The sequence below is a fragment of the Nicotiana attenuata genome, chromosome 2 (assembly GCF_001879085.1).
Source record: "Nicotiana attenuata strain UT chromosome 2, NIATTr2, whole genome shotgun sequence".
Lineage (NCBI taxonomy): Eukaryota > Viridiplantae > Streptophyta > Magnoliopsida > Solanales > Solanaceae > Nicotiana > Nicotiana attenuata.
The window spans coordinates 95,477,348-95,499,051 of record NC_031990.1 but is presented as its reverse complement, the minus strand read 5'-3'; the positions used below and the strand labels follow the sequence as shown (position 1 = coordinate 95,499,051).

The window sequence follows — 21,704 nt, the reverse complement described above, 5'->3', positions numbered from 1 at the left end:
CAGCATTTTCTCCTTTTTCTCAAGGAGCGTATGTCTTTATCTCATAAAGAATGTTGTACAGATGATATTTAGACACCATAAGTATCTAAATTTGAGTTCCTTGATCTATAAAATCAAATTTAACTCACATCTAGCTCACAAAGTAAACTAGGTGAACGTTTTTCACCCTAATGACCTTATGTCATTGTTTAAGCGATATTCTGATTTTAAGTGAATAGCTCTCAAATTACCCTTATGATAATTTTGCTTAAAATCATGTCTCATCTCCTCACATCACTAAGATAAGGAGACGGTTGCTTGTGTGAGAAGGCCAACCTCTTGTCTACTCGACATACTTATTAAAAAATGAACAAAGAATGTACATAACATTCAACAATAAAAATAGGTATGTATGTAAATCTATTTTATTGATAATTAAAGAACATCAGTTTTGTGAACACGAAAATTGAATAACAAAATGAAGAATATCAAAGTCTATGCAAGCCTTGAGACCTAGTGTGTCTCACAAATGCATCTCTAGACAAAGGCTTAGTCAATGGATCTGCTAACATATCTTTTGGAGACACATACTTTACTTTTACTACCTTGCGTCTAACCATGTCTCTCGCATAGTTATACGTGATATCTATGTGTTTGGTTTTACGGTGAAACTTAGGGTCCTTAGTAGAGGATATTACAGCTTCATTGTCACAGTACACTAACACTGATTCAGTATTTTCTGCAATATCCAACAAGTGTTCCAAAAACTTGTTCAACCAAATAACTTCTTGTGCTGCTGATGCGAGAGCCACATATTCAGCTTCCATCATAGATAGTGATACGCATGATTGTTTCTTACTACCCCATGATACAGCACCATCACTGACTAAGAAAACACATCCTGAGGTAGACTTCCTCTCATCTAGGTCTCCTCCATGATCAGCATCACTGTATCCAACTAATTGCAGATCCTTGTCGCCTTAGTAACAAAACGCATAATCAGTAGTCCCCTTCAGATATCTCATGATCCTCTTTACTGCTTGCCAATGTGCTAAACCTGGGTCAGTTTGTTGCTACTTGCCAAGCCAACTGCTTGACAGATATCAGGTCTAGTGCACACCATAGCATACATTAGACTTCCGACTGTGCCCCTATAAGGAACTTGGCTCATTCTTTCTGTCTCTTCAGGAGTCTTAGGACACATCTGACTTCCCAAGGTATGGCCTTTGCTGATAAGAGTTTCAACTGGGCTACTATTTTGCATATTGAATCGTTCAAGAACTTTTCTAATGTAATTCTCTTGTGAGAGATACAATAATTTCTTTGGACGATCTCTTGAAATCTTAACTCCAAGAATATATGTATCTTCACCCATATTTTTCATCTCAAATTGGGATGATAACCATGACTTTATCTCGGTTATAAACTCCTTATCATTTCCAGCTATAAGTATGTCATCAACATACAATGTTAAAATCACAAGCTTGTTCCTTGATCTTTTGGTATAAACATAATGGTTTTCATCCATCATGGTAAAACCATTGGATACAAGAACATTCTGAAAGCATATGTACCACTGCCTTGAAAATTGTTTGAGGCCATAAATAGACTTCAAAGGTCTACAAACCTTTTGTTCGTGGCACTTTTCAGTGAAACATTTAGGTTGTTCCATATAAATTTTTTCATCTAATTCTCCATTGAGAAAGGCAGTCTTTACATTCATTTGATGTAATTCAAGATCCAAGTTTGCAACAATAGCTAGAACCAGGCGAACCGAGGTAAATCGTACAGTATGCGAGAAAGTCTCTTCATTGTCTATTCCTTTCTGTTGTGTATACCCTTTTGCCACCAATCGAGCCTTATATCTCTCAACTGTTCCATTAGCCTTGAGCTTAATTTTGAGAACCCATTTGCTCCCAATTGTTTTGCGTCCTTCAGGGAGGTCAACTAGTTCCCAAACTTTGTTGACTCTCATAGACTCCAATTTATCTTCCATTGCTTTTGTCCATTAATCCTTAGAAGGGCATGAGAGAGCCTCTTTTACATTTTTAGGTTCTTTTTCTTCTTGTAGGAGCATCATAAATAGTTCGCCGCCTTCAATATCAAATCGTCAAAAGGAATTTTTTTACGAGAACCACGTCTTATTTGTGATTCATCATTGTTCCCATTTGGATCAATGTTTCTCCCACTCGGATCAAGAACATTCATCCTGCTCCCACTTGGAACAAGATTTGTGACCATCTCGCTCCCACTTGGAACAAGATCCATTTGGTCATTTTCATTAAATGTAGAATGATTACTTTCATTCACATCTAATGATGAAGGAGGTTGTTGATGAGAAACTAATTCATCATCTACTAAAATTCTTCCACTCGAATGAAGTTATCCTTGTACTTCTTGATCCATTATCTTAAATAAGGTTAGGTCTTGACCTACCTCTCCCTTCTTAGGGAACTCATCCTCTAAGAATGTGGTATCTCGTGATTCAAGCTCAGTTACACTCCCAATGTCTTGATGACCTATAAAAACATAACCCTTTGAGGTTTCAGAGTATCTTATAAAGATACTTTTCTTTCCCTCGGGCCTAATTTGCCATATTTGTGAGAGGAATCATGTTGTATAGGCAACAAAATCCCAAGGTCTTAATACACTCAGGTCGGATTGTCTTCCAGTACACAACTCATATGGAGTAGTAGTAATTGATTTTGTCGGCACTCGGTTAAGTACAAAGGTGGCACTAAGCAACACATCACCCCAGTAACTAAATGGGAGGTTAGCTTGTGCCATCACTGACCTAACCATTTCTAGGAGAATTCTGTTTCTTCTCTCCCCAAGACCATTTTGTTGTGGAGTATTTGGGATAGTCAACTGATGAACTATTCCCTTTTCATTATATAAATTATTAAACTGGGTTGATATGTATTCACGACACGGTTAGTTCGAAGAGCTTTTATCTTCTTATCTAATTAATTTTCCACTAAGTTCATATATCGTTTGAAGCAACTTATTGCTTCTGATTTGTGAAAATTAAAATAGACATAACTGAAATGGATAAAGTCATCAATAGATGTGATGAAACAACTTTCTCCATGCCTATCCCTAACATTCATAGGCCCGCCGATGTCCGAATGGACTAATTGCAAAGGATATTCAGCTCTAGTCGCCTGGCCAAAATGTTTTCTTGACTTTCCGTCTAGACAATTTTCACAAGTGGACAATTTAATATGTTCAATGTTGGAAAGCAAACCTTTTTTCTCTAACCTTTGCATTCTTTGTTGGCCAATATGATCAAGTCTAGCATGCGATATGTTTACATCACTATCATATTTATGTGAAGAAACAAACATAGAAAAACTAGCATTATTATTAAACAAATCACAATCCAAATCCATAATAATTAAACCTCCGGTCACATGACTAAAACCAAATAAAGTTGGACCAAAAGTCAACTTGGCAAAATTGCCATGACAAAACAAGTCAAATCCTAGCTTAAGAAAAACTGAATCTGAAATAACATTCCGGCGAATTGTTGGTGCAACGAGAACATCATGTAGTATTAGGTCTCGACCACCACGCATGACTAACTTTGTCACGACCCAAGTTCTCCCTCCGTGAACCGTCGTGACGGCACCCAGTCTCTACGACTAGGTAAGCCTAACACTTTGCGGAAATGAAATAAAAGCATGAACATTAACTACTAACAGTAACAAATATCTAATAAGAAATCGAATGCCACTCAACATATACAATTATCACCTCTGAAATGTACCAAGCAATTCCCAAAACCCGAAATACCGTAAGTCACAAGCTACTAAGAAGTCTTAACTGTTTTATACATCATTTCTACAGAAAGAAGGAAAAATGAACATAGGGGAATAGAGGGGGACTCCGAGGATCTGCCGGTGTGGGCAGATATACCTTGAAGTATCCAATAAGCAGCAACGATTGCAACTAGTGATGAGGCTGGTAAGATGAACCTGGATCTGCACACGAAAAATATGTGCAGGAAAGGGCATGAGTACACCACAACGGTACCCAGTAAGTGCCAAGCCTAACCTCGGTCGAGTAGTGACGAGATCAGGTCAGGTCCCTACTGGTATATACATAATAAAATATAACAGAATGAAATATCGCAGTAAGAGGAAATACTGAAGTTTAACAAGAAATATAAACATAGAAGAACAACAGCTGAGAACACAGAGATAACAACAGGGGATCTCCCGGAATACTGTTCCATAGTCCCAAAGTAACTATACAGTGCTGGGGGATCTCCCGGAATACCGTTCCGTAGTCCCAATAAATATGCAGTACAGGGGGATCTCCCGGAATATCGTTTTGTAGTCCCAAAGTAAATATGCAGCTCAAACAATAGATTTACAACTACAACATGGAAATCCTAAGATTTAGACTATGTACAAGTCAACGTAGTAGCAGTATTCACTAAGCATGTTGTACAGAGTTCAGATAAGCAACTAAGACACGTAGACATGCTGTTCTAAACTAAACAGGATAATTACATATGCTAGTGGCTCAGTTAAAGGAAAACAAATATTTTACTTAATGAAAATGGAGTTTTTCAACAAATAGCCCGTGTACGCACTCGTCACTTCACGTACACGGTACTCATATATCAAACAGTACCAATCCTAAGGGGAGTTCCCCCACACAAGGTTAGGCACGCCACTTACCTCGAACCAAGCTCAAACCAATCCGTCACAATGCTCTTTCCACATATATCTGACTCCGAATGGCCCAAATATAGCCAAAACCAATTACATAACATAAATATAACTACAAGAAACTAATCTAGCTAATGAAATGAAAGCTAAGGCAAGAAATTGGAAAATCGCCCAAAAAGCCTCCCCGGGCCCACGTCTCGGAATCGGGTAAAAGTTACGAATTATGAACACCCATTCACTCACGAGTTCATTCGTACCAAAATTGTCCAAATCCGATGTCAAAATCCCAATCAAAACTTGAAATCTTAGTTGAAGAACTTCTTCCCATTTTTTTTCCAATTTTCACCCCAAATCCGAAATTCAATGATAAAATTAATGATAGATTAGTGGGATATAACCAAAACCAAGTTAAGAATCATTACTCAATTGATATCTCTGAAAATCTCTCAGAATCTCGCACAAATCCGAGCTCCCAAACTCATGTTTTGATAAAAATTGGCTAACCCTCGTTTTTGAAATGTTTAAGTACTACACAGTAATTTCTTCTTAGCGAACGCGGTCAAAGCCTCGCGTTCGCGAAGTACAAGCTGCTTCAGTCCAAAAAATAACTCATCGCGAACGCGAAGCTCAACTAGCCCAACCCTACACGAATGCGGGCCCCTCATCGCGAACGCGTAGGCTATTATGCCTGGAACTCATCTGACCGTTGACTCTACACGAACGCGAGGTCCTTATCATGAATGCATAGCCTTAGTGTTCCATACCTTTGTGAATGCGGGAGCAACATCGCAAACGCGAAGAACAAACTCAGCTGCCTTCCCAGATGCTCTACACGATCCCAAGACCTCTCTCGTGAACGCGATGAAGGATTGTTTGCAACAAAAACACCAGAAATCAGCTATCTTTCAAGTTAAAAAACTAGTCCGTTAAGCACCCGAAACTCACCCGAGGCCCACGAGACCTCAACCAAACATACCAACTAATCCTAAAATACCATACAAACTTAGTCAAGCCCTCAAATCACATCAAACAACGCTAAAATCACGAATCACCCTCCAATTCAAACTTAATGAACTTGAAACTTCAAATTTCCACAACCGATGCCGAAACCTATCAAAACCATGTTCAATTGACCTCAAATTTTGCACACAAGTCATATTCAACATTACGGACCTACTCCAACTTTCGAAATCGGATTCCGACCCCGATATCAAAAATTAAATAGTTCCGACTACGTTCCAAATCTTAAGACTTAAGCCTCCATTTAGGGACTAAGTGTCCCAAAACACTCCAAAAACCAAAACAAAACCTCCCGTCAAGTCACAATATCAGAAAAAGATACGTGGAAAGCAGTTATCGGGGATCTATAACTCTCAAAACGATCGGCCGAGTCGTTACAAACTTGCATGTACCGATCCTTTCAACAACAACTTTATTGTTGTTGCCCACATATATCCACTTTGCTCCATGCAGAACTCGCCGAAATTCAACAAAAATAGTATGTTCCCGGGCTATGTGGTCGTTGCTTCTGAGTCTACAATCCACAAAGGATTAGATACAGTTAGAAAAATAGAACTAGAAACAAAAAGTTAAACTAATTCGAGCATCGTGAAATACCTTTCTAGGAGGATCAGAGCAATCTCTGGCATAGTGACCCTTTTTGTGACAATTATAGCATTTTACTTTAGCAACTTTGACATGTTTGGGACATCTGTTCCTGCCTTTTTCGGTCTTTTCCCTTTTAGCAGGCTGAGCTTGTTGAGCTTGAGGTGGCCCTCTCTTCTTTCCCGGCTCATTTTCTTTGAATCACTCTTGGTTTTGGAGGTTGTTGCCATGTGCAACTGAGCGATTGGATTTGCAGCCTCAAGTCGTTGCTCCTCTAACTCAAGATGCCTTCGGACACCTTCCAGAGTTGTGATTCGCTCATTTTGGGTCAAATTCATTTTCATATAATCCCAAGAACTATGTAAAGAGTGTATGACAGCTTGGATTTGTTAATCATCAGCCAACACATGACCTGCATCTTTCAACTCCCGAATCATATTTGCCATTTGCCTCAGATGTGTTTTCATTGAATGTTTTGGGTGTTTCTTATATAAATCAAATTTCATCGTTAAGGATCACATCCTTGCAGTGGAACAGTACCAAACTTTTTCCTAAAAGCATTCCAAAGATCTATAGCTCTTTGGTGATCCTTAAACTCCCTTAGGATGTCATCATCCAAGGTGCTCAACAATGTAACGCGAGCAATGAAGTTCTTTTTCTTCCAACTGTCATAGGCTTCACGCTCACGCCTATACTGAGCAGTGTTGCCTTCCTCAGGCTCATTCATGACATTGTTAATGACCTCCAGATCTTTTTGCTCCACTAGCATATACTGGACTTTCAAGCTATAGGTTTCATAGTTGTCACCATTGAGTTTCAACCCTTTGTTGAGCTCATCAACAATATTTTTCGAAGCAGTAGTCATTCTTTAATAAAATAAAAAATATTATGAGGATCATGTAAAAAAATAACGCAAGGCACGATGTTTAACATACGTACATACATATTATGACACTAAGCATCAATTCATTAAGTTAATAAACACATACATTAATAATGGAGTTGAAAGTTTACTATGTTCCCAATCATCGTCCAATTTTTTATCTAAGTGTCTTCATCATGTTTAAGACAACATAATTATTTATCATGATTTTATAATCCCATGTGGATCATACAAAATTAATGTCAAACAAATTAACATTTATTACATGCTATTTAAATTAACATAAAATTTATTTTAATGTTAAACTAAATAACATATTAAACAAGCTAAATAAATTAACAAGTATTGCTAATATTAAACTGATTAATATTGATTTCATGCTCAACAAATTAACATAAAGCATGTGTTAAACTAATTAGCAAAAATAATGTTAAAACAATTAACATTTCGAGCATGTTAAACAAACAATAAATAAATATAATGTTAAATAAATTAACATTTTAAGCATGTTAAACAAATTAACAAGTAATTATAATGTTAAACAAATTAACATTTCAAACAATTGAGATAATAAAATAATAATTTTTATAAAAGAATATAAATATTAAATTTATATTCTAAAAATTAAGTCCATATGACTAATTTTCGAAATATGAAATTTATTTTAAAAAGACAAAACCTATTGTAGATTTTAATTTAGTCCATTAGCCCAATTAATATTTTAGAAGACACAAACTGGGCCTTTAGCCCATAAAAATTCTGCCAATATAAAATTGAGGATTTTTCAGAAATCACAATTGTTTAGTGGCTATTAACTTCCTATAGCTACCATATACATAATTACTTTCCATAGCTATGTAACGACCCGACAGGTCATTTTGAGAGTATTAGCCCCGATCCCCTATTTATTGTCCCCTCTGCTTCATTTTATGCTTACTTGACTTGTCAGGATGCTTGGTGTCGGGATCGGGAGAGTTTTCGCAGTGGAATGGGACACATAATCCCTAAGTATGCAGTTTGAGTTGTAAGAGTTGATCGTAGTTTGGCTTGTGTGAAGACGACTCAGGAATGGAGTTTTGTTGGTTCCAATAGCTTCGTATGGTGATTTTGGTCTTAGAGGCGTGTCTGGATGTGGATTTGGCGGTCCGTAGTTCATTCCAGCGTTGTTTGGCGAAAGTTGGAAATTTGAGGATTTTTGGAAGTTTGACCGGGAGTGAACTTTTTGATATCGGGTTCAGATTCCGATTCCGAAAGTTGGAGTAGGTCCGTAATGTCAAGTGTGACTTGTGTGCAAAATTTAAGGTCAATCGGACGTGATTTGATAGGTTTCGGCATTGTTTGTAGAAGTTGAAATTTCCTTAGTTCATTAGGCTTGAATCGATGTGCGATCCGTGGTTTTAGCATTATTTGATGTGACTTGAAGGCTCGACTAAGTTCATATGATGTTTTAGGACTTGTTATTTGGTTGAGGTCCCGGGGGCCTCGGGTGTGATTTGGATCATGTTCGGAATATTTCGGGATTTGTTGAATTGCAGAAAATCACTAATGCTGGTTTCCTTCAGTGCATTCACCAGAGGGTCTCACGTTCGCGAAGGGGTTCTGGGTGGCAGGTGAAGAATTATCTTCATGTTTGCGTATGAGCCCACGCGTTCGCGAAGAATAATGGCAGAGGGGTGGACCTCACGCTTGGCCTATGCATTTGCGTGAGAGGATCCCCGTTCGTGAAGGCCTGGGGTCAGTGAGCATCGCGTTCGTGAGTGGGCCCTCGCGTTCGTGTGAGAAGTTTTTTGGGCAGTAGCATTTTATACTTCGCGAACGCGAGGAAGCTTCCGCGTTCGTGAAGAAGGAAACACCTGGGCAGATTTAAATGTTCAAACATGAGGGTTTGAGTTCATAACACAAAAATTGATTTGGGAGCTCGATGGGAGGCGATTCTTGGAGAGATTTTCACGTGGCTATTTGGGGTAAGTGATCCTTACCTAGTTTTGGTTAATTACCATGATTATGTCTTTAATTTCATTATTAAATTAGTGATTTGGGGTGGAAAATTAGGGGGAAATGGAAGAAAGTTCTTAGACCCAATTTTGAGGTTTTGATCGAGATTTTGGTACCAGATTTGAGTAATTTTGGTATGGATGAACTCGTGGTTGAACATGTGTTCGAATTTTGTGACTTTTACCCGATTCCAAGACATGGGCCTGGGTCGACTTTTTGGGGCAATTTTCTAATTTCTTGTTAAAGTCTTGATTTCATTAATTAGATTAGTTTCTTGTAGTTATACTTATAGTATGAAATTACTTTTGACTAGATTTGGGCCATTCGGAGTCGGAAAGTCGAGGGAAAGGCATTCTTGTTGACTGATTGAGTTTGGTTTGAGGTAAATGACTTGTCTAACTGTCACGACCCGGAATTCCCACCCTCGGGAGTCGTGATGGCGCCTACTAATAGGAGCTAGGCAAGCCAACTTAATTAGCAATTTCATTAAACACATGTTCCTTTTTAACAATTAACGGCATTAAATAAAGGCGACAGAATTAAAATCATAAGCGGAAGACTTAAATGTAGATAGATGATCAATGATACAGAAGCTCCAACACATATATCTGTACCCCGGGACTGGAGTCACATCCTCACGAACATCTAAGGAGTACTACATACAAAGTCTGAAAGAAACATAATCTGTTTATCTCGGGTACAATGAGATGACAGCCAAAGCGTAAAGATCGAAGGGAGACGCCGGGCCTGCGGACGCCTGCAAGCTACCTCGGGTCTCTCTGGACTGAAGGTTCACCCCCGTGCTAATGCTGCTGCTGCTGCTCAATACCTGGACCTGTGCAAAAATGCACAGAGTGTAGCATCGGCACAACCGACCCCATGTGCTGGTAAGTGCCTAGCCTAACCCCGGCGAAGTAGTGACGAGGCTAGACTGGACCCTACATAAACCTATGCAATTTTAAATATACAACGGAAATCGAAGTACACGGCAATTAATAGTATGGGAGGGGAAACATGCTGTGGGGAGATAACAAGATTAACAGTAAGTCCGAAGTAATCAATCTAGGTGCAATTTACAATTTTAAAGCGAACAAGAAACTAATACCAATACTAAACACATTTGCATCAATAACTGTTGCGGCGTGCAACCCGATCCACAATTATCACTGTTGCGGCGTGCAACCTGATCCACATTTATCACTGTTGCGGCGTGCAACCCGATCCACAATTATCACTGTTGCGGCGTGCAACCCGATCCACAATTATCACTGTTGCGGCGTGCAACCTGATCCACAATTAACATTGTTACGGCGTGCAACCCGATCCACAATTAACACTGTTGCGGCGTGCAACCCGATCCGTAATGTATACCTCTCAACCTTGCCCAAGCAACAGTCACCAATAAAGGGCAAAGGAGTAAACAAGTATTTGGAATGAAATCCCAACAAGGGTACACAATCAACCAATAACAACCATGCAAGAGTAAATCGTTATTTCTCTTTTTCTTTCATTTTCATATCCTAACTCTCATTAGCACTCGTGCCAAGCTCTAAGGCATTTCTCACTTCACACGCTCTCACCATTTGTATTTCAAACCGAGCCAATGCTCCATGAAGTTCTACAATCACAATATCTTTCACAATGGGTTTACCACGTATAGAAGTCATTAATGACATGGAAGGCATAACAATATCCAAACAACTCACATATAAGGACTCACGGTCACGCTAGACCCCAATGTATAGGAACTCGTCACCATGCCTATACATCGTACTCGATCATTTAGCAATTAGCAAACAAGACTCGACTCTTATTCCCTCAAGCTAGGGTTAAACCAAACACTTACCTCAACTTCCACGGCCAATACAATCCTCCACGACCGCTTTCCCTCTCGAATTCGGCTCCAACTCGACCAAATCTATGCAATAAGGACTTCATGATATCAATATGTGCTAAACAAATCAAACCCAATGACTAATTATAGCTTTTTGATCAATTTACCCCAAAAGGTCAAAAATGCCCCCGGGCGCACTCGGTCAAAACCCGAGGTTCGAACCAAAGCCCGTCTACCCATTCCCCCATGAACTCAAATATGTAAGTTATTTTGGAATCGGACCCCGAATTGAGGTCCAAAACCCCCAATTTTAGAAAACCTAGGTTCTACCCTAAATTCCCAATTTCCCCATTAAACTTTGTTTTGAAGTTGAAATTATGTTTAAGGAAGTTAAGGAGTAAAGAAAATCAGTTAGAAAACACTTACCAATCGTTTTGAAGAAGTGGAATCGTTTGGAAAATCGCCTCTTATGTTTTGGGTTCTGAAAAAGTGAAAAATGACTGAAAATCCCGACTTTATATACTGTGCTGAAGGCTGGAGCAGACCGCACAAAAATGCTCCACGGCCGCGCCGAGGAAGGGAAGAAAAATGACTCTTTAAACCTACCCAGCGCGGACCGCACTGATTTGGTGCGCGGCCGCGCTGGTTGAATGGACCCAAGACCCATTCTCTGAATCCCCCAGCGCGGACCGCACTGATTTGGTGCGCGGCCGCGCTGGTCGACCTAGACTTCACTGGCCCTCTGAACCTAGCCACGCGGACCGCGCAGAGATGCACTGCAGCCGCGCGGCTTCCAGCGCGGACCGCGCGAAAATTACCGCGGCCGCGCTGGGGGCCTGCAACCCCTGAACCTGCAACCATCTGCTATTTTTTTCTAGCCTAAGACCTCCCGGGACCTACTCAAAACTCACCCGAGCCCTCGGGGCTCCAAACCGAACATACATATAAACTCAAAAACATCCTACAGACTCATCCGTGCGATCAAATCGCCCAAACAACATCATAATCATCAAATTAGGCCTCAAGACCCAGGATTTCCTTCCAGTTTCCATGAAACATCAAATTTACTGCTTCTAGCTCAAAACACGTCAAATGACGTCCAAATCTAACCAAACTTCACAGCAATTGCTTAACTCATATTTAAGACTTGTGCCGGGCGTCGGAACCAAAATACGAGCCCAACAGCACAGTCTTCTAAACAAATAACACTTTCCAATTCTTTAATTATTATCAGAAAATAATTTCACACAAAAATTCATTCCTCGGACTCGGGACCTCGGAATTTGATTCCGCGCACACCCCCAAGTCTCGTATTTTCCTACGACCCTCCGGGACTGTCGAATCACGAGTCCGGGTCCGTTTGCCCAAAACGTTGACCGAAGTCAAACTTAATCGATTAAAACATCAGAATTTATTATTTTTCTCACAAATTCATATTTAAACGTTCCGGCTACGCGCCCGGACTGCGCACACAAACTCGAGGCAACCCCCAAGTGAGGTTTTCACGACCTCAGAAATACAGAGCGAGTAGGAATACCGGTGATGACCCTTTGATTCGTCACATTCTCCACCTCTAAAATAACCGCTCGTCCTTGAAGGGACAAAAGAAAGGAGTACCTGAGTCGGGGAAAAGATGGGGATAACGGCTCCGCATGTCAGACTCGGACTCCCAGGTCGATGCCTCAGGAGGCTGACCTCTCCACTGAACACGAACAGAAGGAAAACTCTTGGATCTCAACTGACGAATCTGCCGGTCCAGAATAGCTACCGGCTCCTCCTCATAGGATAAGTCCTTGTCCAACTGGACAGAACTGAAATCTAACACGTGGGCAGGATCGTCGTGATACCTCCGAAGCATGGATACATGGAACACTGGGTGCACGGCTGATAAGCTGGGCGGCAGCGCAAGTCTATAAGCCACCTCTCCCACTCGATCAAGAATCTCAAACGGGCCAATGTACCTAGGGCTAAGCTTTCCCTTCTTCCCAAATCTCATCACGCCCTTCATAGGCGACACTCGGAGCAATACTCGCTCACCAACCATGAAAGCTACATCTCGAACCTTACGGTCTGCATAACTCTTCTGCCTGGACTGAGCTGAACGAAGCCTCTCCTGAATGATCTTGACCTTATCCAAGGCCTCCTGAACCAAATCCGTACCTATCAACCGAGCCTCTCCCGGCTCAAACCATCCAACCGGAGACCGGCAACGCCTACCATATAAAGCCTCATAAGGAGCCATCTGGATGCTCGACTGGTAGCTGTTGTTGTAAGCAAACTCCGCCAAAGGCAAGAACTGATCCCACAAACCTCCAAAATCAATAACACAAGCTCGGAGCATATCCTCCAAAATCTGAATAGTCCGCTCGGACTGACCGTCCGTCTGGGGATGAAATATTGTGCTCAAGTCTACCCGTGTGCCCAGCTCTCGCTGAACCGCTCTCCAGAAGCGTGAGGTAAACTGCGTACCCTGATCCGAAATGATAGACACGGGTACACCATGAAGGCGAAAAATCTCTCGAATATAGATCTCTACGAACCTCTCAGAAGAAGAGGAGAATGCCACAGGAATGAAATGCGCTGACTTGGTCAGCCTATCAACAATAACCCATATCGCATCAAACTTCCTCCGGGTCAACGGAAGTCCAGTAACAAAGTCCATAGTAATCCGCTCCCATTTCCACTCGGGAAGCTCAATCCTCTGATGTAAACCACCAGGCCTCTGATGCTCGTACTTAACCTGCTGACAATTCAAACAACGAGCCACATATGCTACGATATCCTTCTTCATCCTAGGCCACCAATAATGCTGCCGCAAGTCCCGATACATCTTCGCGGTGCCCGGGTGAATAGAGTACCTGGAGCTATGGGCCTCCTCTAAAATCAACTCTCGGATCCCATCGACATTGGGCACACAAACTCGCCCCTGCAATCTCAAAACACCATCATCACCTAAGGTAACCTGCTTGGCACCTCCTCGCTGCATCGTGTCTCTAAGGACACATAAATGGGGATCATCAAACTGCCGATCACGGATACGCTCCAATAACGAAGAACGAGCAACCGTGCAAGCTAACACACGACTGGGCTCAGAAACATCCAGTCTCACGAACTGATTGGCTAAAGCCTGAACGTCCGCCTCTGACTGACTGGAATATAAGCAAGACTGCCCATACTGGCTGACTTCCTACTCAAAGCGTCGGCCACCACATTGGCCTTCCCCGGATGATATAAAATAGTGACATCATAATCCTTCAACAACTCCAACCACCTCCTCTGCCTCAAATTCAACTCCTTCTGCTTGAACAAGTACTAAAGACTCTTGTGGTCAGTGAACACCTCACATGCCACGCCATACAAATAGTGCCTCCAAATCTTCAAGGCGTGGACAATAGCCGCCAACTCTAAATCATGCACTGGATAGTTTTTCTCATGAATCTTCAACTGCCTCGAAGCATAGGCTATAACCTTGCCATCCTGCATCAATACTGCACCAAAGTCCAATTCGGGAAGCATCACAATAGACGGTATAAGGCCCAGATCCCATGGGCAAGACCAACACCGGTGCCGTAGTCAGGGCTGTCTTGAGCTTTTGAAAGCTCGCCTCACACTCCCCCGACCATCCGAACTGGGCACCCTTCTGGGTCAACCTGGTCATCGGGGCTGCTATAGATGAAAACCCCTCCACAAACCGACGGTAGTAGCCTGCTAACCCCAAGAAGCTCCGAATCTCCGTCGCTGATGCTGGTCTAGGCCAGTTCTTGACTGCCTCTATCTTCATCAGGTCCACCTGAATACCCTCAGCTGATACAACGTGACCCAAAAATGCTACTGAACTCAGCCAGAACTCACACTTGGAGAACTTGGAATATAGCTGACTATCCCTCAGAGTCTGAACACATCAATAGCAACAATAGCACGACAAAGACCTCGTGCAGCCCTTCAACAGCAACTGCACGGCAGAGACCTCGTGCATCACAGTACCAACAGTCGCACGGCAGAAACCTCGTGCATCACAGTATCAACAATCGCACGGCAGAAACCTCGTGCATCACAATATCAACAACCGCCCGGCAGAAACCTCGTGCATCACAATATCACCAATCGCACGACAGAAACCTCGTGCATCACAATATCAACAATCGCACGACAAAAACCTCGTACATCACGATATCAATGCAACACAACAAATGACAATATATGCAGGAACAAAGCAAGAGGATCAACTCAAGAAATTCCGTTCACCAAAAGACGGTACAACTAACTCACAAGGAATAACCGTGACAGAGAAATACTACGCGCAATAAGAACAACTCAGCAAGGGAGAGATAATATGAAACAACGATTCCATAACACTAAGTTCAACAACAAGGAAGTTAACATGAATCAAATAATTACAATTAAGGAAATTTCAACTAAACACGGGATATCTAACTTCTTTCCAATTAAGACCAATTAATCACGCGAGAGGTAGAATAATGCTTTCCAGATAAAGACAAGCAGTTAGAAATGCTAATGTGACTACCGAAGGGTAATTGTCTCCAGTTAAACAAGTAAAAGTCGATTAGGCAACAAGAACAACCAAAAAGGGTAGATAAATTCCAAGTAAGTCATGTAGAGGTGAAACTAATAACAGGAAACTCAATCATATCAAGAACAACTTCATATTCAGTGATTACAAGGATCTAAGAGCCTAAAAGGGGCAATTTTCCACAAATAAATCCGAGCACGCACTCGTCACCTCGCGTACAAGGAATACAATCAACAAGGAAGACTCAAATCCTAAGGGGAAGTCCCCCACACAAGGTTAGGCAAGATACTTACCTCGAACCGGCTAAAATCAACTAGCAACCACGTACTTGCCACGAGTACTTGACTCCAAATGGTCCAAATCTATTCAATTAAATCACACATTATAAATAACACTCAAGCAACTGATTCTACTATTTAATTCAAAGCTAAAGCGCGAAATTAGGCAAAATAACCAAAATGCCCCTCAGGCCAGCGTCTCGGAATTGGATAAATTTTATATTTTCAGAACCCTCGTACCCTCACGAGTCTAACCATATAAAAATCTCTCAAGTCGGAGGTCAAATACCCACTCAAAATTCAATAATTTGGTCTATGAAGTTTTTACCCAATTTTTAACCAAAATTCGAAATTAAAGGATGAAATTAAGAGGAGATTCATGGAAATTGGTCTAAATCGAGTGAGAATCACTTACCCAAATCGCCCAGGTGAAAATCTCTTCAAAAATCGCCAAGAACCGAGCTCTAGAAGTCAAAATGGGATAAAAATGGTGAACCCTCGAATTTGGGATTAAATTTGTCTGCCCAGACATTTAATGCATCGCGAACGCGGCGGGAGCCTCGCGTTCGCGAAGAATAATAATTGAAGTTGCCAAAAATGCCCTTCGCGATCGCGAGGGGCAGAACGCGAACGCGAAGGCCTGGGATCATGAAGCTACGCGAACGCGACTGGGCAATGCAAACGCGGGGAAGAGGAACGTGAAGCTTCGCGAACGCGAAGGATTACACGCGAACGCGATGAAGAAACTGGTCCTCCTCCAGAATTACTCTACGCGATCGCGTGGAGGAGGACGCGAACAAGAAGAAGGCCAAAGCTACGCGAACGCGAGGGTAGCGTCGAGAACGCGAAGAAGGAAATCCCAGCTGGTCAAGACAAGCCTTCGCGGACGCGAAGGTCATCTCGCGAACGCGATGAAGGCATACCAGAAGCAGCAACAGCAGTTCAAAAGCAAGGGAAAATGACCCGTAGCCCATCCGAAACACACCCGAGGTCCCCGGGACCTCAACCAAACCTTCGGACATATCCTATAACACCATTCACACTTGTACCAATCCTTAAACCACCTAAAACGATGCCGGAAACTCGAATTCAACAAGGATTTGAGCCTAAGAACTTCAAATTTCATCAAAACACGCTTTCGATCAAAAACCTAACCAAAACACGTCCGAATGACCTGAAATTTTGCACACAAGTCCCAAATGGCATAACGGAGCTACTGCAACTTCCGGAATCCCATTCCGGCCCTCGGATCAAAAACTCACTATCGGACCGGAAACTTCAAAAATTCAAACTTCGGCATTTCAAGCCTAAATTAGCTAGGAACCTCCAAAATACATTCCAAACACGCACCCAACTCTAAAATCACCTAACGGAGCTAACGGAACCGTCGGATTTCCATTCCGAGCCCGTCTTCACATAGTTCTGACTACGGACGACTTTTCAACACTTAAGCTCTCATTTAGGGACTAAGTGCTCCAAAATTCTCCGAAACTCAACACCGAACGTCCCAGCAAATCAAAATAGCAGAAATGAACTTAGAGGAAGCAATTAATAGGGGATCGGGGCGTGAATTTTAAAAACGACCGGTCGGGTCGTTACACGCCCCTTTAAGTTGTCCTCAACGATCACGTAAACACCTCAACTGAGCTCATTTTCAGTTGGACACTTCAAGCTTTCAATAAAGTAGGTCATTTGAACACCTGACCTTATCAGCCCACCTTGCGTGAAATACACCTTCGGATTCATGTCAAACGAACAAATGAGAAAATGTCATGTGTAATTTTAACTAAAAAATTTGCCACCTATTATAAAACAAAAAAAAAGCAATAATAATAATTTAAAAAAGAAAGAAGAACAATAATCATGAAAAAAGCTCCTTTAATCACCATCTCTATAGAATCACCGCCGGCCCTTCCTCCTCGTCTCCAATTTTCTTTAGTAGTTATTTCCTCTTTTTCTCCTTAATCACCATTTTCAATTCCATACCTCCTCTTCTGATTTCTTTTTTTCCAGATTCCTTCCCCCTTATTTTCATTTCAGATTTCCTCCTCATCCTCCTTCAATTTAAATCCCCTGCCCTCACCCGCGTTAACCAACCCAATGTATTTCAAGCATCACCGCTATTTTTGCCACCTTGGGAGTAATGTGAGATTGTTTGGGAGCTATTGAAGGTGATTATGAGCTTGGAGAGGTTGAATTTGGTAGAAGTGGGTCTGAAAATATTTTGGTGGACCGTGAGATGTCGGGTTTACTGAGCATATTTGGCTTCTGAAATATTTATATTTTCCTTGATTTCAGAAGTAATTGAGCCTATTTTTCATGGAACAATCAACGTGGCAGTCACAGTTGTCGCGAATGAAGAACAAGAGAATAAGATTGATATGATATTACCATTGTTCTAACAAAGTATGATTTTTTAATAAAAAAAAAAGTGGACTTATTCTTCTTTAATGTAGTAGTCGGACTGGATTTGTGTTCTGGTGGTTGGGCTGCCCTTTTACTAGTGGATGGTGAGTTGTTTTGACCTTTTAAGATGGCTGGTTGATGGAGCAGTCGTATGGGGGTAGGGGCAAACTTTAGTTACTACTATTTTAAATTCATTCACGCGCTGAAATTGGATTGAGAAACACACAATATGACATGTCAGCATGAGGTGTTTAATTGACTTATTTTAGTGAAAGCTTGAAGTGCCCAACTGAAAATGGGCTTAGTTGAGGTGTTTGTGTGATCGTAGAGGACAACTTAAAGGGCCGTTTATGTATTTCGTTTTTTTTTTGGGATGAAAAAGAAGTACTTTTTGTTCAAAGTACATTTAGAACCAAAAAATTAAGAAAAGATCAAAGTCATCTATAGTGGGGTCCGACCAATGATCTTTTTTCAAATTACCAAATAGAGGTGTCTCAATCCAATCCAGTCAGCTCCTCTCTCTCTTTCTCTCCGCCGCTCGGTCCACGCTGTATTCTCATGCCCTCAATTCGTAACTTCGCTACTTCCCTCTTCAATTTGGCAGGGCTACTCAATCAGTACAACCGTGACTCTCTCCCAAAAACTAACCATCTAATCCTCCGCTGTACAGCAACATCGACACTCCGACCAGTTTTGAGGACATGGAAGCTTCGTCCTCATCCTCCGATTCCGATGATGACTTTTTTGCTCCGTCTTCTTGGCCTTCTACTTCAGCTGCCTATACCTTATTGCCTTCCAATAAGAAAATGCGCCGATCCAGAACTGCTCCGGCTATGGTCTCTATGGAGGACCTCTTTAAATCACCCACTCAATCTGTCCACCAATTTGGGCCTACTTCTCTCGTCAGACAGGCCGCTTTTCTACTTATAATTTACCTCTCTCTTGGTGTCGTCGTTTATTCCTTTAACCGTGACCACTTCTCTGGAGTTGAGACCCATCCTGTTGTTGACGCCCTTTACTTTTGCATCGTCACTATGTGTACCATTGGCTACGGCGACATTGCTCCGATTACTCCCTTGACTAAAGTCTTTGCTTGTATATTTGTGCTTGTGGGATTTGGGTTCATTGACATTTTGCTGAGTGGGGTTGTCAATTACGTACTTGACTTGCAGGAGAACTTGCTATTGGCTGGCATTAAAGCACAAGGGCAACGGCAATTCGATCACGGGCATGGGCGTGGCGGCGGACTATCTGCCTATATCGTTGACGTAGCCAAAGGCAGAATGAGAATCAGAATGAAGGTGGGTTTGGCTCTGGGAGTTGTGCTTTTATGCATTGGTTTGGGGTCAATGGTGTTGTATTTCCAGGAGCATTTGGATTGGATCGATTCATTTTACTTATCAGTAATGTCTGTTACCACTGTGGGATATGGTGACAGGGCTTTCAAGACCCTGCCGGGAAGGTTGTTCGCGTCAATTTGGCTTTTATTCTCCACCCTCGCGGTGGCACGTGCTTTCTTGTATTTGGCAGAGGCCAGGATTGACAAGAGGCACAGGAGGATTGCCAACTGGGTATTGCAGCGCGAAATCACCATTGAAGATCTGCTTGCCGCGGACATTAACAATAATGGTTTCATTCGGTAAAGCATTTTTTTCAAAGCACAATATCTTATTAGTACAACTGCTGCCTTAACAGTAATCTGCCATATACTTTGTTACCTTTGAGTTCGTAAACTCATTATTGACATTTGTCTTCCTCCTGCAAGAATATAGGTAGGATTCTAGAGTGAACAATTTATGTGAAAATATGAGTCTCAATCTTTACTCTCCTCATCTCTTAATGTTTGTGTAATATGATGCGGTACTACAAATTTGGTTAGAGTGGAGAGACGGACCAACACCCTTTTATTTAGTGTCCGGAATGTCTCTTGATATGGTCAGTTCATCAATAGCCATAATCAATAAGCCAATGAATATTTCCTCGTGGTTAAAGGAACTAACATTCAAATACACAGTTCAGTTATGTATTTGTATCTCTCAGGTGGACAGAATGATCAAAATGTCCTTAATGTATGAGGGTCGGACTATTTTGATACTTAATATACCATGTAAGGGAAGGGCAGCATAGCATTAGCATTCACCATTGGGTTTGTCTTGAGTTAACTTATGTTGTAAGGGAGCAAATATCAGTATTACTTGCTTCTTCCAAGATTCTTTGCTGACTATGAGCCATTATGTTAGACATTTTGAAAATATTATTGTGCCTCACCATCGTGTCACTAAACTAGAGATTGAACCATCAAGGGTCATAAAATAAAGTAGTATTGCAACGGAAGGATACACGTTAACAAAAATCCATTTTATATGCTATAAGCTAAGACCTGAAGATCACAAATCAGATAATCAAGGTAAACCAATACTAGCTTTTTCTCCATGAGAATATAATGCTGTACTTGAGCATCTTGGAATGATTAGTCCTTCACTGACCTCAAACTTCCCACCATCAACTTCTTGGCTTGTGGGGGAACTAGTTGCGTGCACCTTAACTATTCCACCGGTACTTGCTACCTCCCATTACACGGGTATCCGGTAACTCTGTCCACCAAGGCTTAGGCAAATGTGAAGAAATCACTTAGCTTTTTTGGTCTATGTTGAATTTGAACCCCTGTCTCCAAGGTTTCACTCACCTCATTGACCCCTAAGCCACACCCTTAGGTGCCATATAACTTTTATAACATAAATATCTTTGTCTTATTTTATGACGGTTTTGTTTGTCATGAAAATAATAAGTCAATTTGACATACATGTTTTATTAGTATCACAGAAGAAAACATTAAATTAGACGTTAAGAAGTTATTTTGATAGTAAAAAGCACTTCCTTGAATATCCTAAATTCTTAAATGAATTTGAATTTGAGTTTGAATTTTTGAAACACATAAAAGACATAATTGGCATGAGGGATTAAAAGCCTCTTCTTTTGCAATGCATTACAGGAAATCAGAATATGTCATCTACAAGCTCAAGGAAATGGGAAAGATCAGGGAGAAAGATGTAATGCAGATATGCAATCAGTTCAACAAGCTCGATGAAAACAATTCTGGGAAGATAACATTACCCAGTCTCCTGCAGAGTCATTTGTAGCAAATATTCTTTGGCTACCATGAAGCATCTGCTAATTTCCAAGAAAAAGGTTAGTTGTTGCAAACGTTTGATTTCAGACTTTTGCTTTTCAACTTTTCTTTTCTTGGAAGACGGCATGTTCAATATATGTATTGTACATAAATTTGGCCCCAATGAAAAGGATTTGAATACCCTAGAAAAGGATTCTGAAAGATGTGGATTTGTCGAGAAAACTTTGTCGAGGCTAGATGGTCTCCCAATTTCTGTTTCATAGGATATGAGACTCTCAAAGGTGAACCCTCAAGGGTTTATCTGTATATTGTTCATATGAAAGCAATTAGTTCAAAATGAAAAGGCCAAGGGAAAGATTGAACTAGACTAGCCTGTTTGGCCAA

General features: G+C 41.3%; 1 protein-coding gene across 1 annotated transcript; it reads left to right on the top strand.

The window, feature by feature from the left end:
- LOC109215526 (two-pore potassium channel 5) lies at nucleotides 18,655–21,585 on the top strand. The gene is made up of 2 exons (XM_019379606.1): nucleotides 18,655–19,829; nucleotides 21,183–21,585. The coding sequence occupies exons 1-2, from the start codon at nucleotides 18,892–18,894 to the stop codon at nucleotides 21,328–21,330; spliced, it is 1,086 nt and encodes a 361-aa protein (XP_019235151.1). The 5' UTR covers nucleotides 18,655–18,891; the 3' UTR covers nucleotides 21,331–21,585.